An 18,785-nucleotide genomic window follows, 5' to 3' on the forward strand; every position below is an offset into this window, starting at 1 on the left:
GGAATAAATATTGTGTGAAATGTGTTTTCTTGGCCTGACTTTTCTTCCCTGTCATCTGGTTGAAGTGTTCTTTAATCAAGGCTCAATTCATAAGCTGTACTATCAAATGCTGTTTTTTCCATGAAGCCTTTACTTGATTGTTTCTTTCTCATTATTCTCAGCACTTTTTCTCTGCTTCTGTTTTATGATGTCCATTATCTTTTATCTTCCTTTGTTGCTCATGAGGAATTTAGCTTACCTTGTTTTCCTTACTTAGGTGATTTCATTTTTTCACAGAAGCTTTCAGAATTTCTAACTTTTTGAAATGTCATGAGAGGGACTTTCTTGGTGGTCTGATGGCTAAGACTCTGGTCTCAGTGCAGGATGCCCGGGTTTGATCCCTGGTCAGGGAACCAGATTCCACATGTTGCAACTAAGAGTTCATATGCCACAACTAAAGATCCCACATTCCGTGACAAAGGTCAGCAATTCCACATGGTGCAACTAAGACTCAGTGCAGCCAGATAAATAAATAATAAAACAAAGTGTCACAAGGGGTTTGGGACACTTTTTCTGAGGTGCCTTAGACCAGTAAATAGGCAGGGCTCTGGATATTTCATTTCTGCTTCAACTAAAGTAGCTTTTATAAATTGATCTTCTGCATAAGATTTCACTGGAACAAAAGGTTCCACTGCTTAGAAGGATACACACACACATATTTCAATCTAGAATTCTGTATTAAGTCATATGTATATATAGATACGTATTTCCTGGGGATTTGAGTATAGACTAGTTTTTGTTCTCTTGCAGTTGATAATACTTACAACATACAAGCAGAAAAAGAAAATTTGGTGGAAGAGTCCATTCCATCAAATGAATGTCCTTCTATGAAAGTCAAAGAAACCACATCAAGAAATAATCAAGCTCAGCCTCAAAGGTAAGAAGTGTTCAAAAATGGTGGTTATATTAATCATGTTCAGAGAAGGGTTATGTGTCCCATAGTACATTAGACTTTTCATGTTACCTTATTTGATCTTCATAACATTAATGAGTTGTAGGTTATATACTTTATTTTATATAGATAAGAGGATAGAGGTGCTAAAGTTGCTTGTCCAGGGCAGATTTATTTCAGAGACAGGATTCAAACTGTTTATAAGAAACAGTTTGAATTTTTCCAAAGTGACTGTACCATTTTACATTTCCATAAGCAGGATAGTATGAGGGTATCAGTTGCTCCATATCTTAGCCAACACTTGGTATTATCAGTCTTTTTACTGATACTTCATTGTGTTTATAATTTGCATTTTCTTGATGACTAATGATGTTGATCATATTTTCATGTGATTTCTGGCCATTCATATGTCTACATATATAATTGCTAAAGACCCTGATTGAGGGCAGGAGGAGAAGGGGACGACAGAGGATGAGATGGTTGGATGATATCACCGACTCAATGCACATGGGTTTGGGTGGACTCCTGGAGTTAGTGATGGACAGAGAGGCCTGGGGTGCTGCGGTCAGACACGACTGAGCGAGTGAACTGATAATTGCTTTTCAAATCTGCCTTCTTGGAGTCTCCCCTATGCTGAAGATCTTAGTGGTCAGCCAACCAAGTAGAGTTTATACTCAGGCTTAAGTTTTCGTCCTCTGTGTGGTTCTCTTAACTTCTGGAGTATTGCCTCTAAATTTCCAGCTGCTTTGCTTCAGACACCTCAAGCTAGTAAGACTTGAGTCATGCACTGTTCTACTATCTGCGCACTGGGTAATGCACTGAATCAAAAAAAAATCCAGCAAACTCACCAGTCTTACCTAGTTCGCTTGTCTTTTAAGGATGGACACCTCAGCAGTTTCTGCTTTCTTCACTGGGCATGTTTGGTCTCCCCTAAATACAAATAGTTAGCATATATAGTAACAGGAAATTCGTGCAGAGTTTTGGCTCAGATTTTGAGTGACACCTTTTTTGTAGCTCTTTTTCTTCTAGGACTTTCCTCCTAAGTTTCTAGCTCCTGTACTGGCCTGAATTCTATCTTCTGCTATCTAAAGCCAGTGAGAGTAGAGTTTTCTGCTGCTGGAGCTGCCACATTTGGGGCATGCCCACAGGCAAAAAACTCATAACTCTTAACCTTTGTAGTTACTATTCATGGATAAATATTCCTGTTTTCTGCCTGCTTTTGGTCACTTTCCAGTGCACTCAAATAGTCATATTTTTGTATATTGTGTACTTTTGTAATAATATGCAAGAAGATTTGCATGATAAATGTACATTACTCCATATTTTTGTTTTTATGAGTCCCTTTAGAGATTAATATGAAAATACTTGCAGATGAAAGATATGAAATTTGGGATTTGCTTCAAAATCTAAGATGGGTAGATGAAAAGAAAGTTGACAATGTGATTGGCTATAAGTTGGTAATTTTTTTTTATATAAGTTGATAATTTTTAAAGCTGAATGATGAGTACCTATTGGTTCTTTATGTTATTCTCCATTTTTAAAATGTTTTAAATTCTCTGTGATAAAGATTTTTAAATTAGGTACTCTATGCACTCATAAAAATTTGAATATATACTAATAAATCTTAAGAGAGTGTTGAGAAAAATTAAACAACATCTAAATAAATGACAGGACATACTACATTCATGTTTTGTTTATTCTGGCTATGCTGAGTCTTCTTTGCTGTGCAGACTTTTCTCTGATTGCAGCAAAAGTACAGGCTGCTCTCATTGTGGTGCAGGCTTCTCTTGTTGCAGAAAATAAACCCTGGGCTCTAGGCATGTGGGCTTCGGTAGTTTGCAGCATGTGGACTCAATAGTTGTTCCTGGGCTCTAGAGCACAGGCTCAATTGTTGTGGCTCATGAGCCTATTGCCCTGCAGCATGTGGAATCTTTCCAAGTCAGGGATTGAATCCTTGTCTGCTGCATTGACAGGCAGATTCTTTACCACTGAGACACCAGAAAATCCCCCTTGATGCTTTGGGAGACTCAGTACTATAAATATCAAGTCTCCTCCAGTTCAGTTCAGTTCATTCACTCAGTCATGTCTGACTCTTTGCGACCCCATGAATCACAGCACACAGGCCTCTCTTTCCATCACCAACCCCTGGAGTTCACTCAGACTCACATCCATTGAGTCAGTGATGTCATCCAGCCATCTCATCCTCTGTCATCCCCTTCTCCTCCTGCCTCAAATCTCTCCTAGCATCAGAGTCTTTTCCAGTGAATCAAGTCTTCACATGAGGTGGCCAAAGTACTGGAGTTTCAGCTTTAGCATCATTCCTTCCAAAGAAATCTCAGGGCTGATTTCCTTCAGAATGGACCGGTTGGATCTCCTTGCAGTCCAAGGGACTCTCAAGAGTCTTCTCCAACACCACAGTTCAAAAGCATCATATATTGTCACCCTGCTTATTTAACTTATATGCAGAGTACATCATGAGAAACGCTGGGCTGGAAGAAGCACAAGGTGGAATCAAGATTGCTGGGAGAAATATCTATAACTTCAGATATGCAGATGACACCACCCTTATGGCAGAAAGGGAAGAGAAACTAAAAAGCCTCTTGATGAAAGTGAAAGTGGAGAGGGAAAAAGTTGGCTTAAAGCTCAACATTCAGAAAATGAAGATCATGGCATCTGGTCACATTACTTCATGGGAAATAGATGGGGAAACTGGAAACAGTGTCAGACTTTATTTTTCTGAGCTCCAAAATCACTGCAGTCATGAAATTAAAAGACGTTTACTCCTCGGAAGAAAAGTTATAACCAACCTCGATAGCATATTGAAAAGCAGAGACATTACTTTGCCAACAAATACCGTCTAGTCAAGGCTATGGTTTTTCCAGTGGTCATGTATGGATGTGAGAGTTGGACTGTGAAGAAAGCTGAGTGCCAAAGAATTGATGCTTTTGAACTGTGGTGCTGGAGAAGACTCTTGAGAGTCCCTTACCCAACCTATAGATTCAATGCTATCTCTACAAAAGTCCGAAAGGTTTTCATTTTGGACATTGATAAGTTGATGTTAAAAGTTATACAGAAATGCAAGAGTCCAAGAGTAGTCAGAATACTTTTAAAGTATTTTGTAGATAGCAAGTCATATTATAAAGCTACAATAATTAATGCTTTATATTAATTTGGGCATTGCCCAATGATGAGACCAATGGAATCATATAGAAGCTTACTCTGTCATATATGGACATATATGGACACAATATATACAAAAGTGGTACTGCATGCCTATGAGGAGAGGATGTTTTTATTTTTCCCCCTGAAGTAAACAATGACTGGACAATAGGTAGCCAAATAGAACAAAATGAGAGTTGTCACCTATCTCACTCCATACAAAACAGTCAGTACTAGGTGAATTGTAGATCTAAATGTGAAAACGCAGCTCAAGTAAGGAAATACAGGAGAATATCTTCATGACCTTGGAATAGGGACAGATTTCTTAAATAGAATCCACACAGAAAAGCATTGACATGTTTTTTGGGAAGAAGTGCTTTTTGAACTTACTGTCTAATCAAATGATACCATAAAGAGTGAGAAGCCACACCCCCCAAAAAAGGAGTGAGAAGCCAACCCCTAGATTGGCAGGAGATATTTGTAACACTTAAAACCTACAACGGGCTCATATTCACAGTATATAAAGAATTCCTACTAATCAGAAAATGATTCACAATGCAATAGAAAACAACCAAGAGACTTAACTAGTACTTAATGAAAGATGATAACCAAATGGCCAATAAACATGTGAAAAGGTGCTCAATCTCCCTGGGAAAAGCAAACTAAAACCACAGTGAGGCTCTATGATTAATATATACCAATTTGTATGACTGAAATTAAGTCATCCAACAATACTAAGTATTTAGGAGAATGTAGAGCAATACAGACTCTTATAAATTTGCCAGTGTAAGCATAAATTGGTAAAAGCACCTTGGAAAATAACTTTAGTTAATAAACCAATGTCCTGTGACTTAGCAATCTTACAACAACAATGTGTAGATCAGGACACATGTGAGAATCAACAGTTGATTGGATAAATAGTAGTATGTTCGTGTAATGAATGTTACAGAGCATCGAAAATTCATGTATTAGAACTCCGTGAATAAATGTGGTTGAATCTCACAAACATAATATTGAGACAGAAAGCAAGACAGAAAAAATGTATAATAAAGTTTTTGTTTTCTTTTCAAACCAACATACTATGTTTATGGAATGCATGTTTGTTTGGTAAAAAAGATAAAGCCAAAGTAGTCATTGCTGTAAAAGTCAAGGTAGCACCTGCTTCCAGTGTTTGTTTCTTGGTCTAGGTGGTGATTTCATGAGTCTTCACTTTGTAATCATTAACTTAACTTGGTTTTTGTGTACTTTTTGTTATGTGTTACATATTTTAAGAAAACTTGAGAAAATAAGCACTTCAGCAAATTTCCAGGAGATCTTCTAACTTCAGGTCTGACTAGTTAGCTGTGTAACAGGGTCAAGTCTCCTCATTTTGTTTTTTATTTTTACTCATACCTTCAAAAGGAAGGAGTTGTACCAGTGCCTTTTTACAAAATTAAATCAACTTTATTGAGGTTTGATTTACAAATACCAGTGCACTTAAAGTACCAACATTTTATGGTGAATTTTCAAAAGCTATCAATAAGACATTAGATTTTTAGGGTGGAAATAATACCATTTTTGTAGTTTGTACAAATAGCCTTTGTAGTTTGACATATTTTCACATTTCTGCAACATATCTAGTAGTTCATTACAGATAAGTTTTGTCAATTCTTCTACCATAGAAGATCTCTCAGACTCTCTGCTAAGAAGAATTTGGAACAGACAGAAAAGCAGCATGTAAAAATGAAAGCCAAGAGATGTGGTACTCCTGTAATCATCAATGAATTTCCACCCTCCAAAAAAATGAAAGTGTAAGTAGCCACGGCTTCTGTCAGTTGGCATAGATTTTACCCCTGTTTGCTCCTATGGTAATAGCAAGCAGAATACATGGTGCTTGTTCTTATTTTTGTCAGTTAGGAGTGCGTTTTGTTGAAGGTAATATGGTAGCCAATTTAATTAGAGAAGTTTAAAGAACAGTGATTTATTTGCTTCATAGAATTCTGAAAGTAGTTTGCTGCTAGCTTTGGTTCGATGACATTTCTGAAACTTAGTGGGTTTTTCCCCCCCAATACTTGCTGCTCAAGGTGGCTGCTCTGTGTTTCTTAGCTTCTTCCTTGTGCTTGTTGCCTCATTATCACAAGATAGCTTCTCTATCTCTAGGTATCATATCCATGTTCAAGAGAAGAAGGGTCTGGCGAAGAAAGGGGTAGCATCCATAATAGGAAAGTAAAATATTTTCCAGTAATGCTTATGTTTATACAGTAGTTGACTGAACTGTCAATTAGATCCCCTCTATTTGCAGTAGAGATTGTTGAAGCAAGTACAGTACTTTTACCTTCATATGTTGGCTGCCCCAAACAAAATTAGAGTTCTGTTAATAAGTGAAAGTGAAGTCGCTCAGTTATGTCTGACTCTTTGCGACCCCATGGACTGTAGCCTACCAGGCTTCTCTGTCCATGGGATTTTCCAGGCAAGAATACTGGAGTGGGTTGCCATTTAAAGCGACATAAATTTTGGAATGGAAACTGTCTTGCATTTGTTCATTTGATAATGAGCAGTTGGAATCTTTTCCCACCTTCCTGAACCATCACCAGACAACTCTTACCTGACTTCTGTTGGTGTTCTCAAAGTTTGCTTGTTGTAGCTATTGGTATATGTAAACTGATGATAACTGTTGGAAGAACTTTGGCTATTGAAGTATGGCTGTTGTCCTAAAGAATGAGAAAACTTAAGCCATGTGTAGTAGATCTGGGGAGGAGATTGAGATGTTTGTATGCTGTAGGGAATTGAGATATTTTTTGTCCTTTTCAACTCAAGTTCTCACAATAAAAAGAAGTTAGAAGAGGAAGAAGGCAATGCTTGTCAAGATATTTCTGAAAAGAATGAATCTTCCCCAGGAAAAGCCAAGGGCAGACATACTGCACCTTGTATCCCACCTGTAAGGTATGATACTTTCCTGAATTTCAGCTTTAGAGTCAGAGTAAAATTACAAATGTGTACAGTCTGTTTGAAGCACATGGAGCCTGGGAAACTCTAAAGGCTGTCACCATGGTAAGGTACATTGTTTATGTCCTAGTGGGTGCTTGAGTCTTATACATTGAAAAAAAATAAACTATTAAATGTAAAAGAAATATAAAAGAAAAAAGTTAGTAAAAGTTCTTGTTCAGTCGCTCAGTTGTGTCTGACTCTTTGCGACCCTGTGAACTGCAGCTACCAGGCTTCCCTGTCCTTCACAGTCTCCTGGAGCTCGCCCAGACTCATGTCTGTTGAATCAGTGATTCCATCCAGCCATTTCATCCTCTGTTGTGTCCTCCTCCTGCCTTCAGATGATACTGTTGGAAGAACCTTGGCTGTTGAAGTATGGCTGTTGTCCTAAAGAGTGAGAAAACTTGAGCCATGTGTAGTAGATCTGCCTTCTTTCCCAGTGTCAGGGTCTTTCCTCTGAGTCCTCTCTTCACATCACGTGGCCAGTTACCTAAATTGAACAGTATTTACTTTGTCAAGCTCCATTCTGGACTTCACTCTAGTAAAATACCCATTTTTACAGTCAGTATTTAAGCAGTCTTTGGATTCTGCTTTATTCACTCACTATGAAACTCTTACTTTCTGGACTGCTACAAAATCTTCACATTTATCCTTCTTTTTGGTTGATGGTTAAGATTCTTTATATTAATTATTTCCTGTTAAAAATGCTGTTTCAAATTTTTCACTGTTACAAGGAATCAGTGAACATCTTTATAGAGAGATTCTTTTCTTTGAGTAGTCTCCTCAAGATAAGGAAAGAGAAATTACTTGGTCTATGAGTATGATCCTTTTTATGGCTATTTATATTGTCAGTTTTATTTCTGAAATAAATGTGTGAATTTTTAGTGCCATCAACTTTGAATATTTTTATTTCCTTGTAGTCTCACCTGTATTGAATTTTTTACTTTAAAATTGTTTCAAATTTAATGTTGATGGCATCAAATTTTTAATTTTTGTTTGTTTGCTAACAGGATTGTATTACTGTTGCTATAAACATCTTTTCCAGAGTTGTTTCCTTTTTATTTATCTGTAAGTGGTCTTAGTGATGTTTCATTACTAAGAATAACTACTTTATTATTGTTTTTTCTTAAGAATGGCTACTTTAAATTGAACGTAGGCTATGTCAGTTATTTCAGAAACTGTCTGGTTTTTAATAGTCACAAGTATTCCGTGAAAACAAGTATTTGTATTACCCATTTACACTGGGGATCACTGAGGTTCATAGAGATTAAACAGTTTTCTCAAGATCACATAGGAAGGAAATGAAACAACAGGGTTATGATTTGAACTCTGGTTGGCTCTACTCCTAAGTCTTTTCTCTTTATCATAGTATATATTTTATGTATATTAACCTTTTGCTGTGTTTAATTTTGCATCTTTTTTTTTTCATAGTGTTATCTAAGTTAGTATTGATCTCTTGGATAATACTTTTTGGTTTTGATGGTTATTTAATCCCAGGTTAAAAATCTAATCTATATAATGCCTTTAGATTTTTTTTTTACCATTGAATCTCTTTCTCCTCTCCTCTCCTCTCTCATCTCCTTACTTATTTGCCCTTTAGGCAGAAGATTCTAAAAAGTACTGAGGAGCAAGAGTTGGAGAAGAGAGTGAAAATGCAGCAGGAAGTGGTAGAGATGCGGAAAAGGAATGAAGAATTCAAAAAGTTTGCTCTTGCAGGAGCAGGTCAGTTTGGTTCTGATTGAGTCTGATTTATGAGGTGGTGCTTCTCATAACCTTGGTAGTTTTTAAAAGTTTAGAAAGCAAAAATATCTTTCTTGGTCAGTAGTCAGCGTAAAAAGATGTGTTTATTTAGGAGCCTGGACATGGGTGCCATTCATATCCCAGTGATCATTCCCTAGAATGTTTTATGTACGTTGGTCCTTTCTTAGAGCACGTTGTCATTCCTCTCCATCTCTTAGCTGTAGAAGTCACACCGTCTTTTTTTTTTTTGACACCCATCTTTTGAGGTCTTTTCCATGAGTCCTTACCTCATTTTCCCAAGTAGAATTAATCTCTTCCTCTTTTTTCCTAATTCTTTTTCTTTGTATTAGAAAAAGAAGGAACTAGGATTAAGACAGAAGATAGAGCAGTTGGACAGACCAATTTTTTTTTTTTTTTCTATTTTATCCTAGGCAGAGGAGAAGAAAGTTGAGTGAATCCACTTGTAGCTGGGGAGGAAAGTATGACTGGGGGAGCTGAAAGGATCAGAGTTCTTTTTTGCTTTAGCATAATTATATTGGTGAAGTCAAAGCTGTAAAGCTCTGCTTACTGGGTTGAAAAGCGTCCTTGGAGCTATGGGGTCTCCCTTTTAGAGGTGCTTAGTTAAGTGTGTTTCTAAAGTCATTTCATAGCTTTTCTTGTTGAAAGTATTCCAGTTTCTCTCTGTCTCCAGAGCTATGAACACACCTGGGAGATGGGATTCTTCTCCCCTGTGCTACCTTATACAATTTGCATCTGACTGAAGGCCCTCAAACTCAATAGTACTAAATGAATAAGGCACGTATATTGGTGTCCTTGAGGACTGTTTCAAGTTGGGTTATATGTAGAGAGTAAATAAAGTTAGATCCATGGTAATAGAAATACCAAAAGGACTGAATAAAAAGGGACTTACTGTATATATGTTCTCTATTATTAGTGTTACCTGTATGTTTTACTGTACTTTTTACTCAGGACAACCTGTGAAGAAATCAGTGAGCCAGGTAACCAAATCAATTGACTTCCACTTCCGCACAGATGAGCGGATCAAACAGCATCCTAAAAACCAGGAGGAGTATAAGGAAGTGAACTTTACATCGGAACTGCGAAAGCATCCTCCATCTCCTGTAAGTTGACTGACTAAGTTAATATTCTTGTTAGTTATTCAGTGAAGATTCTGGTTGTAGTATTTATGGTCACTTTTTATAGTAATGTAATTGAGAGAAGCATGTGTTTTTCAGTTATGATATATCTAAATCCTCACTTTGCCCCCTGTTAGCTGTGTGATCTTGAATAAATCACTGTCTCTGGGAAGCATCTTATCAAACTGCTGTGAAAACGGAATTGAGAATGTACGTAAAACACATAGAATTACATGTGGCAGATTGTAGGTACAGGCTTGTTACAGCTTGTGCTATTAAACATTTGTTTAAAAAAATCTTGTGTCTGCAAAGTTTTGTGCAAAATATAATGGGTTTATGGGGAAAGTCAAGTTGGGGCAGACCACTCAAATCCTATGCAGTTTTGTTACCAGAGTGCTAACAAAAGCAGTAATAATCCTAAATAAAAAATCTAGCACTAAGACTTTCTACTTGGATTTGCAGTCACTATCATTTTTTTTAAGTAGGTTAATCTCTTTTTAAAAAATTAATTAATTTTTGGTTGCACTGGGTCTTTATCATTGTGTGTGGGCTTTATCTAGTTGCGGCGAGCAGGGGTTACTCTTTGTTGTGGTGTATGAGCTGCTCATTGTGGTGGCTTCTCTTGTTGCAGAGCACAGTCTCTAGGCATACGGGCTTCAGTAGTACATGAGCTCAGTAGCTGGGGCTCTTGGGCCCTAGTGTGCACAGGTTTCAGTATTTGTGGTTGCTCTGCAATGTGTGAAATCTTCCCAGACCAGGGATCAAACCCAGGTTCCCTGCATTGGCAGGAAGACTCTTATCCACTATACCACCAGGGAAATCCACCATCATTACTTGTTTAAGTCAGTCCTTTGCAGACTTAAATCCTGGAGTTGTGCTTCTTCCTTTGAGATGTAGGTCCTTGAGTTTTACTTCAGTCAGAAACTAATTTTATCAAAATTAATGACCCAAGGAGTAGGCTTCTTCATTAGTCGGTTTTGGGGTAGGATATGAGAAGAGAATTTGATTCAAGTAGCTGCCTGAGCTGATCCAGAAGCCCAGTTAAAATTTTTAAATGACTCGGGGTGGGATACCTGTACAGCTTTTTACCCCTTCTAATTCTAAGAAAACTTGCTCTTGATTGCTTCAAAACATGAACATGCTTGGAAAAATCACCTTATGTACAGAATAGATAATTTGTTAAGTGCTGGATGCTGTCTCCCCCTTTTTAAAAGATGGAAGTATACAGATTATAACCCATGCTCAAGGACCAACAACTTAAGAAGAATAATCTTGGCTTTCCATGGATTCTTTTCTTTTTGATCCTCTGTGCTGAGTTTGAATCTTGAGGTGGATCTGAGCTCTTCCATAACATTTCATTTAGGGAATGAATTCTTTCTTTTCAGGCCCGAGTGACTAAGGGCTGCACCATTGTTATGCCTTTCAACCTGTCACAAGGAAAGAAAAGAACATTTGATGAGACGGCTTCTACCTACGTTCCCCTTGCACAGCAGGTCGAAGCATTCCATAAACGAACCCCTACCAGATACCACCTGAGGAACAGGAAGGATGATATTAGTAAGTTTCTTTCTAGTATCATACCTGGCTGGAGCCTCCCCTAGAATTCCCTTTGCTTGCATCTTAGGTACAAATTTGTCTTTAGTTGAAATCCTTGTTTTTGAACTAAAGCATGGCATATGTTGTATGCAGACAACAAATGTACCCATAGTTGAACATTTCTCAAACCACCTAGCTATCTGTCCACTTACACCCATCAACCACCTTGATCCTCCTGGTCAGTAATTGGCTGAGGGGAATTAAGGTAACATGAAATGTCATGACACATCAAGGTTATCTTTGCCATGTGTCAAGGTGCACACTTACCTACAGAAAATGAAAGCTTTCTCTTCACTTAATGTTGTGTGCTTTTTGTTCATTGCTTCAATAAATGTTGACTGCTACAAAGCAGACACTCTGTGTGATGTAGGCAGTATCAGTCTGTCAGTCAGTTTAGTCGCTCAGTTGTGTCCGACTCTTTGCGACCCCATGAATCGCAGCACGCCAGGCCTCCCTGTTCATCACCAACTCCCAGCGTTCACTCAGACTCACGTCCATCGAGTCAGTGATGCCATCCAGCCATCTCATCCTCTGTCATCCCCTTGTCCCCCTGCCCCCAATCCCAGCATCAGAATCTTTTCCAATGAGTCAACTCTTCGCATGAGGTAGGCGGTATAGAAGTGAGCAAAACAGACTTGCTGCTTTTCAACATCAAGTTTGTAATTCATTGAGAGAGATAAATAGGTCATCACAGATCATTGTGAGTGCCGTGAATGTGGAGTGAAATGTAAGAATCAAAGGAAGTGCGAGACAGGGAGGGCAGTCTGTGTGCTGAGAAGTCCAGGCAGGGAAATACAGGAGAGAAAAGAGATACCCAATGGTTAAGACCCTGTGCAGGTAGGAGAGGGATACTTAGCACAGGTGGGGTGATTGTTCTTTGAAAGGGGAGCAGAAGAGAGCAACAAGTGCAAATGTTGGTTAGTTTGTAGATTTGGTGGTGAACAGATGAGAGGAAGCTAATCTAACAGTGTCTATCTTTATAAAATACCTCCTAAAAGAAGTTTGAGGATTGGAGGTGTGGTGTAAACTAGTTGTCAACCATGCAGGGTAGTATTCTGGATAAAGCAAAATCTGGTTGTTTGACTTTGAAGGTTTCTGAATTTTTCCTGCCTTTGCCTAGGCACTGTTTAGTGCTATTTTAGGTAGCCAGATAAGTTAGTTCCTTTAAGGACAGCATTTCCTAATGTAATCGTGTTCTAGTAGCCATTTGTCAAATTTTATATCATGAAAATAATCTTTTTTATTCTAATGGAAATGTAAGTATTAGCCGCGACTTTCCAAATATATGTGACTCTTAGAGTCTGGTATTCTTCTCTTAGAATCTTGGACCTAGCAAATAGAAAGAAAAATTATTTTCTGCAATTCTTATTTAAAATTTTGGACTATTATAGCTCACTAATAGTTATATATATACTTGAAGCCTGGCTTATTTCTAAAATAAGTAGATTTGTCTTCATCTCCAATTGTTAGGTGGTAAGGTGGTAAGAAAATTTATTCTGGGTAATTATGAAAATTGACAAGGTTGCTTCTGGCCAGGTAAATAGTATTTTCTGTGAATGATGATGGTGATCTTAATATTGATGCTTTGACATAGCTTTTTTTTCTTTTTACTTTTTTCATTTGACTTTCTGTGGGAGATAGTCTTGATGTTTTGATATAGATGCTTTTAAGGAGTTCATAATACTGGAAATTGTTACTTGGTCTTTAAAAATGCCTTATTTTAAATCTTATTTGTCAATAACATGCAAAATAGTTGGCGCTGTCAGTAGAAAGGCAGTGCAGGCCTCTGCAGTGATAAGAAATCCATGAGACACAAATGGATTTTAGATTCAGAAGATGATAGCAGAGTTTACCCACAGGCTACCTTTATCATCACTTCTCAATAGAGAGTGATAGGAGAGAAAGGACTGAATGTTTGTCAGACTGAGTGATGTGAGCTGAGCTGAGCTGAGTTGAGTGTGAGGGGCCAGCCACTCTGTGGCTTAGCATCTCTAGGCTGCCTAGCTATGTCAGCACCTACAGGTAAACGGGGTCTTAGCTAGGTGAATGTCTGTGATCTTGGTTTACAGTGCCATTACCCTCCAAATCTGTGGTCAGAATATGCAGAGACCCACAGACTCCTGTGCTGCAAACCAAACATCGTACACGGCCTGTGACCTGCAAGAGTGCAGCGGATCTGGAGGCCGAGGAGCTTGAGAAGCAGCAACAGTAAGTTCCACTTGGCAGTATTTGAGGAAGAGTTCCCAAAACCTGCCTGCTTGCTTTTCACTTCTGTAAGAGGGACAGTTACTATTTTTCTTGCCTTGGAAATTATGGTATTTGAGCTGCAGGCTCCGCCTTGCCTCTGTGATGAAAGGATTGAAAGTGGGAGTAGGGAGCTTTCCTGGAGTGTAAACTGGTATAAAAAAAAAAAAAAAATCAGAGGTTGGGGTGGGAGAATTTATGATTCCAGTAAAGAGTGCCCTTTGAATGGCTACCCAAGGGATTGTTAAAACTGTTACCAGTGGAGAGAACTGGGATTTAATGTAAGTTAAATCTGGAGGTTGTCTCCTGTGGCCTTCTTTTTCCCTTCTGTACTTCTTTTGGGAAGGGGGAGTTTCTTTTCTCAAAAGAAGTACAAGAAAAACCCCAGTCTTTAGAGTGGTGGAGATGTTAGACTGTCTTGTTTTTCCTTTGCTCTCGAGGCGGGGATAATGGCTATAGAGAGTTGAATTTTTGTTGCACATGATGGATAATCTTAATGATTACTTTTTTTCTTTTCTGGTTTTGGCCTACTTTGTTTAGTTTTCATTTTATTAAAAATATCTTTTTTTGTGGTTATCGCTTAAACTCTCGCCTTACAGATACAAATTCAAAGCACAGGAACTTGATCCCAGAATTCTTGAAGGTGGGCCCATCTTGCCTAAGAAACCGCCTGTGAAGCCACCTACTCAGCCTGTTGGCTTTGATTTAGAAATTGAGAAAAGGATCCAGGAGCGGGAGTCAAAGAAGAAATTGGAAGAGGAACGCTATGAATTTCATTCCAGGCCCTGCCCTACTAAGATCTTGGAAGATGTTGTGGTAAGAGTGGGGAAGCCCTGCGAGCTGGTAGAAGTGTCATGCTCACAACCACATATCCACCCAGTCACACATGTTTGGATACTGTGATCAGGACATTGTATTAGGTGCTCTGGGTGAAAAAGAGACATGGCAGAGGTGGATTTTGCTCTTAGGAAACTTAAAGTCCAGTATGGGATCATAAAGCAGCCAGTGGCAGAGCTGGGATATGAATTTAGGTAATGTGGTTCAAAGGTCCATGCTCTTATATTAAAATAGGAAGTACCTTTTAAAATGATGAAAGGTTCTTAGGAAAATGTGTGATTATTTTTTAAAAAGCTGTCTACATCCTACCTAAATATCACCAGTATTACCTGAACTCCATTTTTAGAAACACTGATGGAGGAAATTGGTTTGGCAGTTTGTTGTACTTTGGAAATGTTGTGGTGAAGTGGTAAGTGGGGACGGGTGACTAGGGTTCATGAGGAGTTAGTTAAGTGAGATCATAGAGTAGTGTTGTACTGGGTAACGTGGTGTTGAGAGTTCTGGATAAACAGATCAGCAAAACACTAGGTGAGTAAGTAAGAACCTACTGAACTGATATGGTATGTTGTAGGGTAGTCACTGCCAAATCACCTGCGTCTCAAGAGTCCTCTGGGATTTTGTTACATAAACAGATTCCTGGGCCCCATCCCTGGAGTTTTGATTGTCAGGTGCAGCATAGATTAGAGAGCCCCGATGAAGACCTTAGTGTCTGACACAGAGTAAGCAGTTGTGCTGTTAATAGTAATAACTGTTGCATGCTTACATTGTGCAGCGTTTTACGTAGGTTATCTTATTGATTTCTCATAACAACTCTTAAGAAATAGGTTCTATTTTTATCCCTACTTTTCAGATTAGCAGAGAGATGCTAAGAGGTGTCTAGTATGCAGAACCAGGATTTGAACCTGTCATCTCCTTAAACCCTGTGTTTCTCTACCTCACAATGCTTTTATCATTATTTATTCTGACAAGTGCAGTTTTGAGTTTGTTTTTGGCTCTTTCCCTACTGAAATTTCCAGGGACTTCAACTTTTGGATTCTAGAGAAAACAAAGCATAGAAGGAGTCATAGATATATTTATTCCTTCTATTCTCTTCATTTTTTAGAAAAGGGGGGCTTTCTTTGAAGGAAGAACATGGCTTGCCCATAGGAAGATTTTTAAAAGTTGATGGCAGAACTGAAGTTAGGTGTCTTAACTTTTAGTGCTTTACTCTTAAAGCAAAAGAACATGCCTTCAGAGCCTGAGTGCAGCTGTCTGTCTGCGACTGTTGTCTCCATCTGTGTCCCCTTGATGCTGAAGCTCTTTCCTGTGTCCTTACAGCGTTTCTTGTGCTCTCCCACTTGTTGATAGGTGGCAAGGAGACAACGGGGCTGATGAGAGATGGGCTTGGGCAGCAGTGGGCCTTGAGGCAGGGATGAGAAAAGGGCCCTTCGGGCCGAGGTGGAGTGATGAAAGCCTTGAGCTCCAGGGTGTGAAATGTGAACTTGGTGCCGACATCTAGTGGGGAGTTGGGGCTCCACAGAGGTGGATATGATATCAGTGAGGCCAGTGAGTAATTTTAGCAGTGATATTTTAGGGACTTGGGGACACCAGCAGGCTTTAAAAATTTTTTTTTCATAGTCCCTGAGATAACATTGCTTCATGGTAATTCCTAATTGCTCTGGGATAGGCCTCATAAGTTGTCCCAGGGCACTTGGGGGCATATCTGCCTTAGGGAGACATGCTCACCCCTTACATCCCATCCTGGGCTGCTTTTCCTAAATGTGTCTTTTATCCATCCACATTGCCCACTTATACCGATTTGTCAGCTCTTTAGAAATACCCTCCCTCAGCTTCATTTCAGAGCTTCCCCATTCCTTCAGCTACATATTCTGTTGGGTTTCTTCAGAGCACTTGTGAAAATCAAAAAATGCTTGGTTTGTTACTCTTTCATTGTCTTTTCTTTCCTCCACTAGAATGTGAGCTCCCAGATAGCAAGGACCATGTCTATCTGTTTTGTTCACTCCTGCTTCGCCAACATCTAAGCATAGCATAGGCACTGGGGTATTGAACAACTGTGTGAGAGACAATACAAGCTGAAATCCATCAGCCCGTGTTAGACACTGGGAATTCAAATGAAATCAGACATAGCCTTCATCCTCAAAGCTTTCGCAGTCTAGAAGAGCAGATTGGCATGTAGACAAATAAGGACAGTAATACTAATCAACATATGTTCCCTGAACAATTACTACTTCTTGTAGGTGCTCTAGAGGAATGCAAATGGCAGTATCTCTACCCTCAAGGAGCTTATAACTAAAAACAATTTAAAACAGTAAAACAAAAAGCTTTCTCTGTTTCTAGAAACCTAGTTTCTTTATTTCTGTTTCTGAATGAGCCCCCTAATGGCTTTGATTGCAGTGGAGATGGGGTATGGATTGATTTTCATAAATCACCTTTCCTTCTCCCCCAAGTAATATGAGGATTGATCCCACTCATAGAAATATCTCTTTCCTGGCTTACTTGTTAGAGATTTCTTTCAAAATGCATATCTCTCTGCTGGGAGGATGCAGACAGAGGGGAAAAGTAGGAAATGAGGGATTATTTTAGAGCTAAATGAGTTCTCAGATATTTATTTCAATTATTTTTACGAAAAGAAAAAAAAACAAGGACATATTATACAGATTGGAATGAAAGCTGGGCTAGAAAAGACCTCTGACTTCTTGTGCAGTGTTCTTTCCATTTCCACCTGTCCTGGCTGTGTTCAAGCTCCAGGCTGGTGTCCACCTGTCCAGGATGTAGAACAAGAGATTTTTGTTGTTTTCTGGTAAGCATTAGATGAAAACCCATTTCATAAACTTTTGTCAGTCTGGTTATAAGTTCTATATTAAATTTTACTGTATTAGTGATTCTGATTTTCTTTGGAAAGTGTGTGACAACTTTTCACAGCAGATTGAAGCTCCCCTTTACAGTAGTCAGCTTGAGAGAGTACGTATTCTTTCCAAAGATTGATAGTGTACAAAACATTTTGGAAAAGCCACTTGTCTTAGATGTTGTGGCAGTTTTTTGGATCTCTTCAACAATACCAGGTCTTGTTACTTTAAAGATTAATTAGCTTTTAGAAGTTGGTCTCAAGTCATTCAGAACTAAAACTTCGGAGTAGTCCAGAGTAATGAAGCTGGAAACAGTATTGCTTAGTTAAAACTAAAGAGTGAGCAACTGCCTTGCATGGCCCTAAAACTGGCTTTGAAGGCCACTCCAAGAAAGACATTCCAAACATGTTTGGAGCAGTTGCAGCATTGTTGGGATTAAGAAGTCTCCCAAGGTATAAATTAGAGTCCAAGAGGCTTCAAGGTATAAATTCTGTTATTCATGCTTACAGTATTCATTCAACAAACATTTACTGAATGCCTTATACTTGCCAAGATCTGTGTTAGGTGTTAGGTATTAGGGATTGATGGAATAACAGTCCCTACTCTCAAAGCACTCATAGCAGGAGGAGATGAGTATCTTAAATCAACAAGGGCAATGAAGGTTTTTTTTTTTAATAAATTTTACTATGCACAGGCTTTCTCTAGTTGATGTGAATGGGGACTCTTCTCTAGCGGTGCATGGGCTCTGGGGAGCTCCGGTTCATCACTAGTTGTGGCCTATAGGCTCAGTGGCATGTGGGATCATCCCAGACCAGGGATCAAACCTGTGTCCCCTGCATTGGCAGGTGGATTCTTAACCACTGGATGACCAGGGAAGTCCTGCAATGAAGTTTTTGTATGTACCATAATAAACTGTGTACAAGGGAGAGTGGGATCAGTAGGTTCAGGGAGTGATCTACTGACGGGCTTTATAAAAGAGGAGATGCTTTAGTGGAGGCTTGAAAAGAAAGATTAGATACTTCCCAGCAGCTGGAGCATTTCAGAGAGAGCATAGGCAAAGGTACTGAGATGAGAACCAGTGTTAAATTTTGGCAGTTGCCAGTAGTTCATTGTGGCTGGAAGGTGATGTCTAGAGAGGGACAGGAGACATGCCTGGAGAGTCAGGCAGGGTACCAAGTTATGAAGCACCTTGTCCTTCATGCTAAGGAATATGTTATACTGTTCTAAGTAGACATTAGGAGCCATTAAAGAATTTTAAATCAGGAAGTAACATGATCAGATCTTTTGACTGTATAAGAAGATGGACTCACAGAATGAGATGAGAAGCTGAAA

The 18,785-nt window shown here is 38.9% G+C and overlaps 1 protein-coding gene across 6 annotated transcripts in view; it reads left to right on the forward strand.

The window, feature by feature from the left end:
* The window catches only part of TPX2 (TPX2, microtubule nucleation factor), a 54,429-nt gene that overhangs the window by 25,651 nt on the left and 9,993 nt on the right, over positions 1-18,785 (forward strand). For 5 of the 6 annotated variants that reach the window (XM_005688361.3, XM_005688360.3, XM_005688363.3 and 2 more), the window contains 8 exons: positions 790-916; positions 5,752-5,880; positions 6,887-7,012; positions 8,655-8,776; positions 9,764-9,915; positions 11,316-11,487; positions 13,596-13,734; positions 14,370-14,586. In XM_005688361.3, coding sequence (XP_005688418.2) covers positions 790-916; positions 5,752-5,880; positions 6,887-7,012; positions 8,655-8,776; positions 9,764-9,915; positions 11,316-11,487; positions 13,596-13,734; positions 14,370-14,586 — 1,184 coding nt within the window. The remainder of the gene's footprint in view (positions 1-789; positions 917-5,751; positions 5,881-6,886; positions 7,013-8,654; positions 8,777-9,763; positions 9,916-11,315; positions 11,488-13,595; positions 13,735-14,369; positions 14,587-18,785) is intronic. The other variant, XM_018057685.1, reaches the window with a different exon arrangement.

This window comes from Capra hircus, chromosome 13 (assembly GCF_001704415.2).
Source record: "Capra hircus breed San Clemente chromosome 13, ASM170441v1, whole genome shotgun sequence".
NCBI lineage: Eukaryota > Metazoa > Chordata > Mammalia > Artiodactyla > Bovidae > Capra > Capra hircus.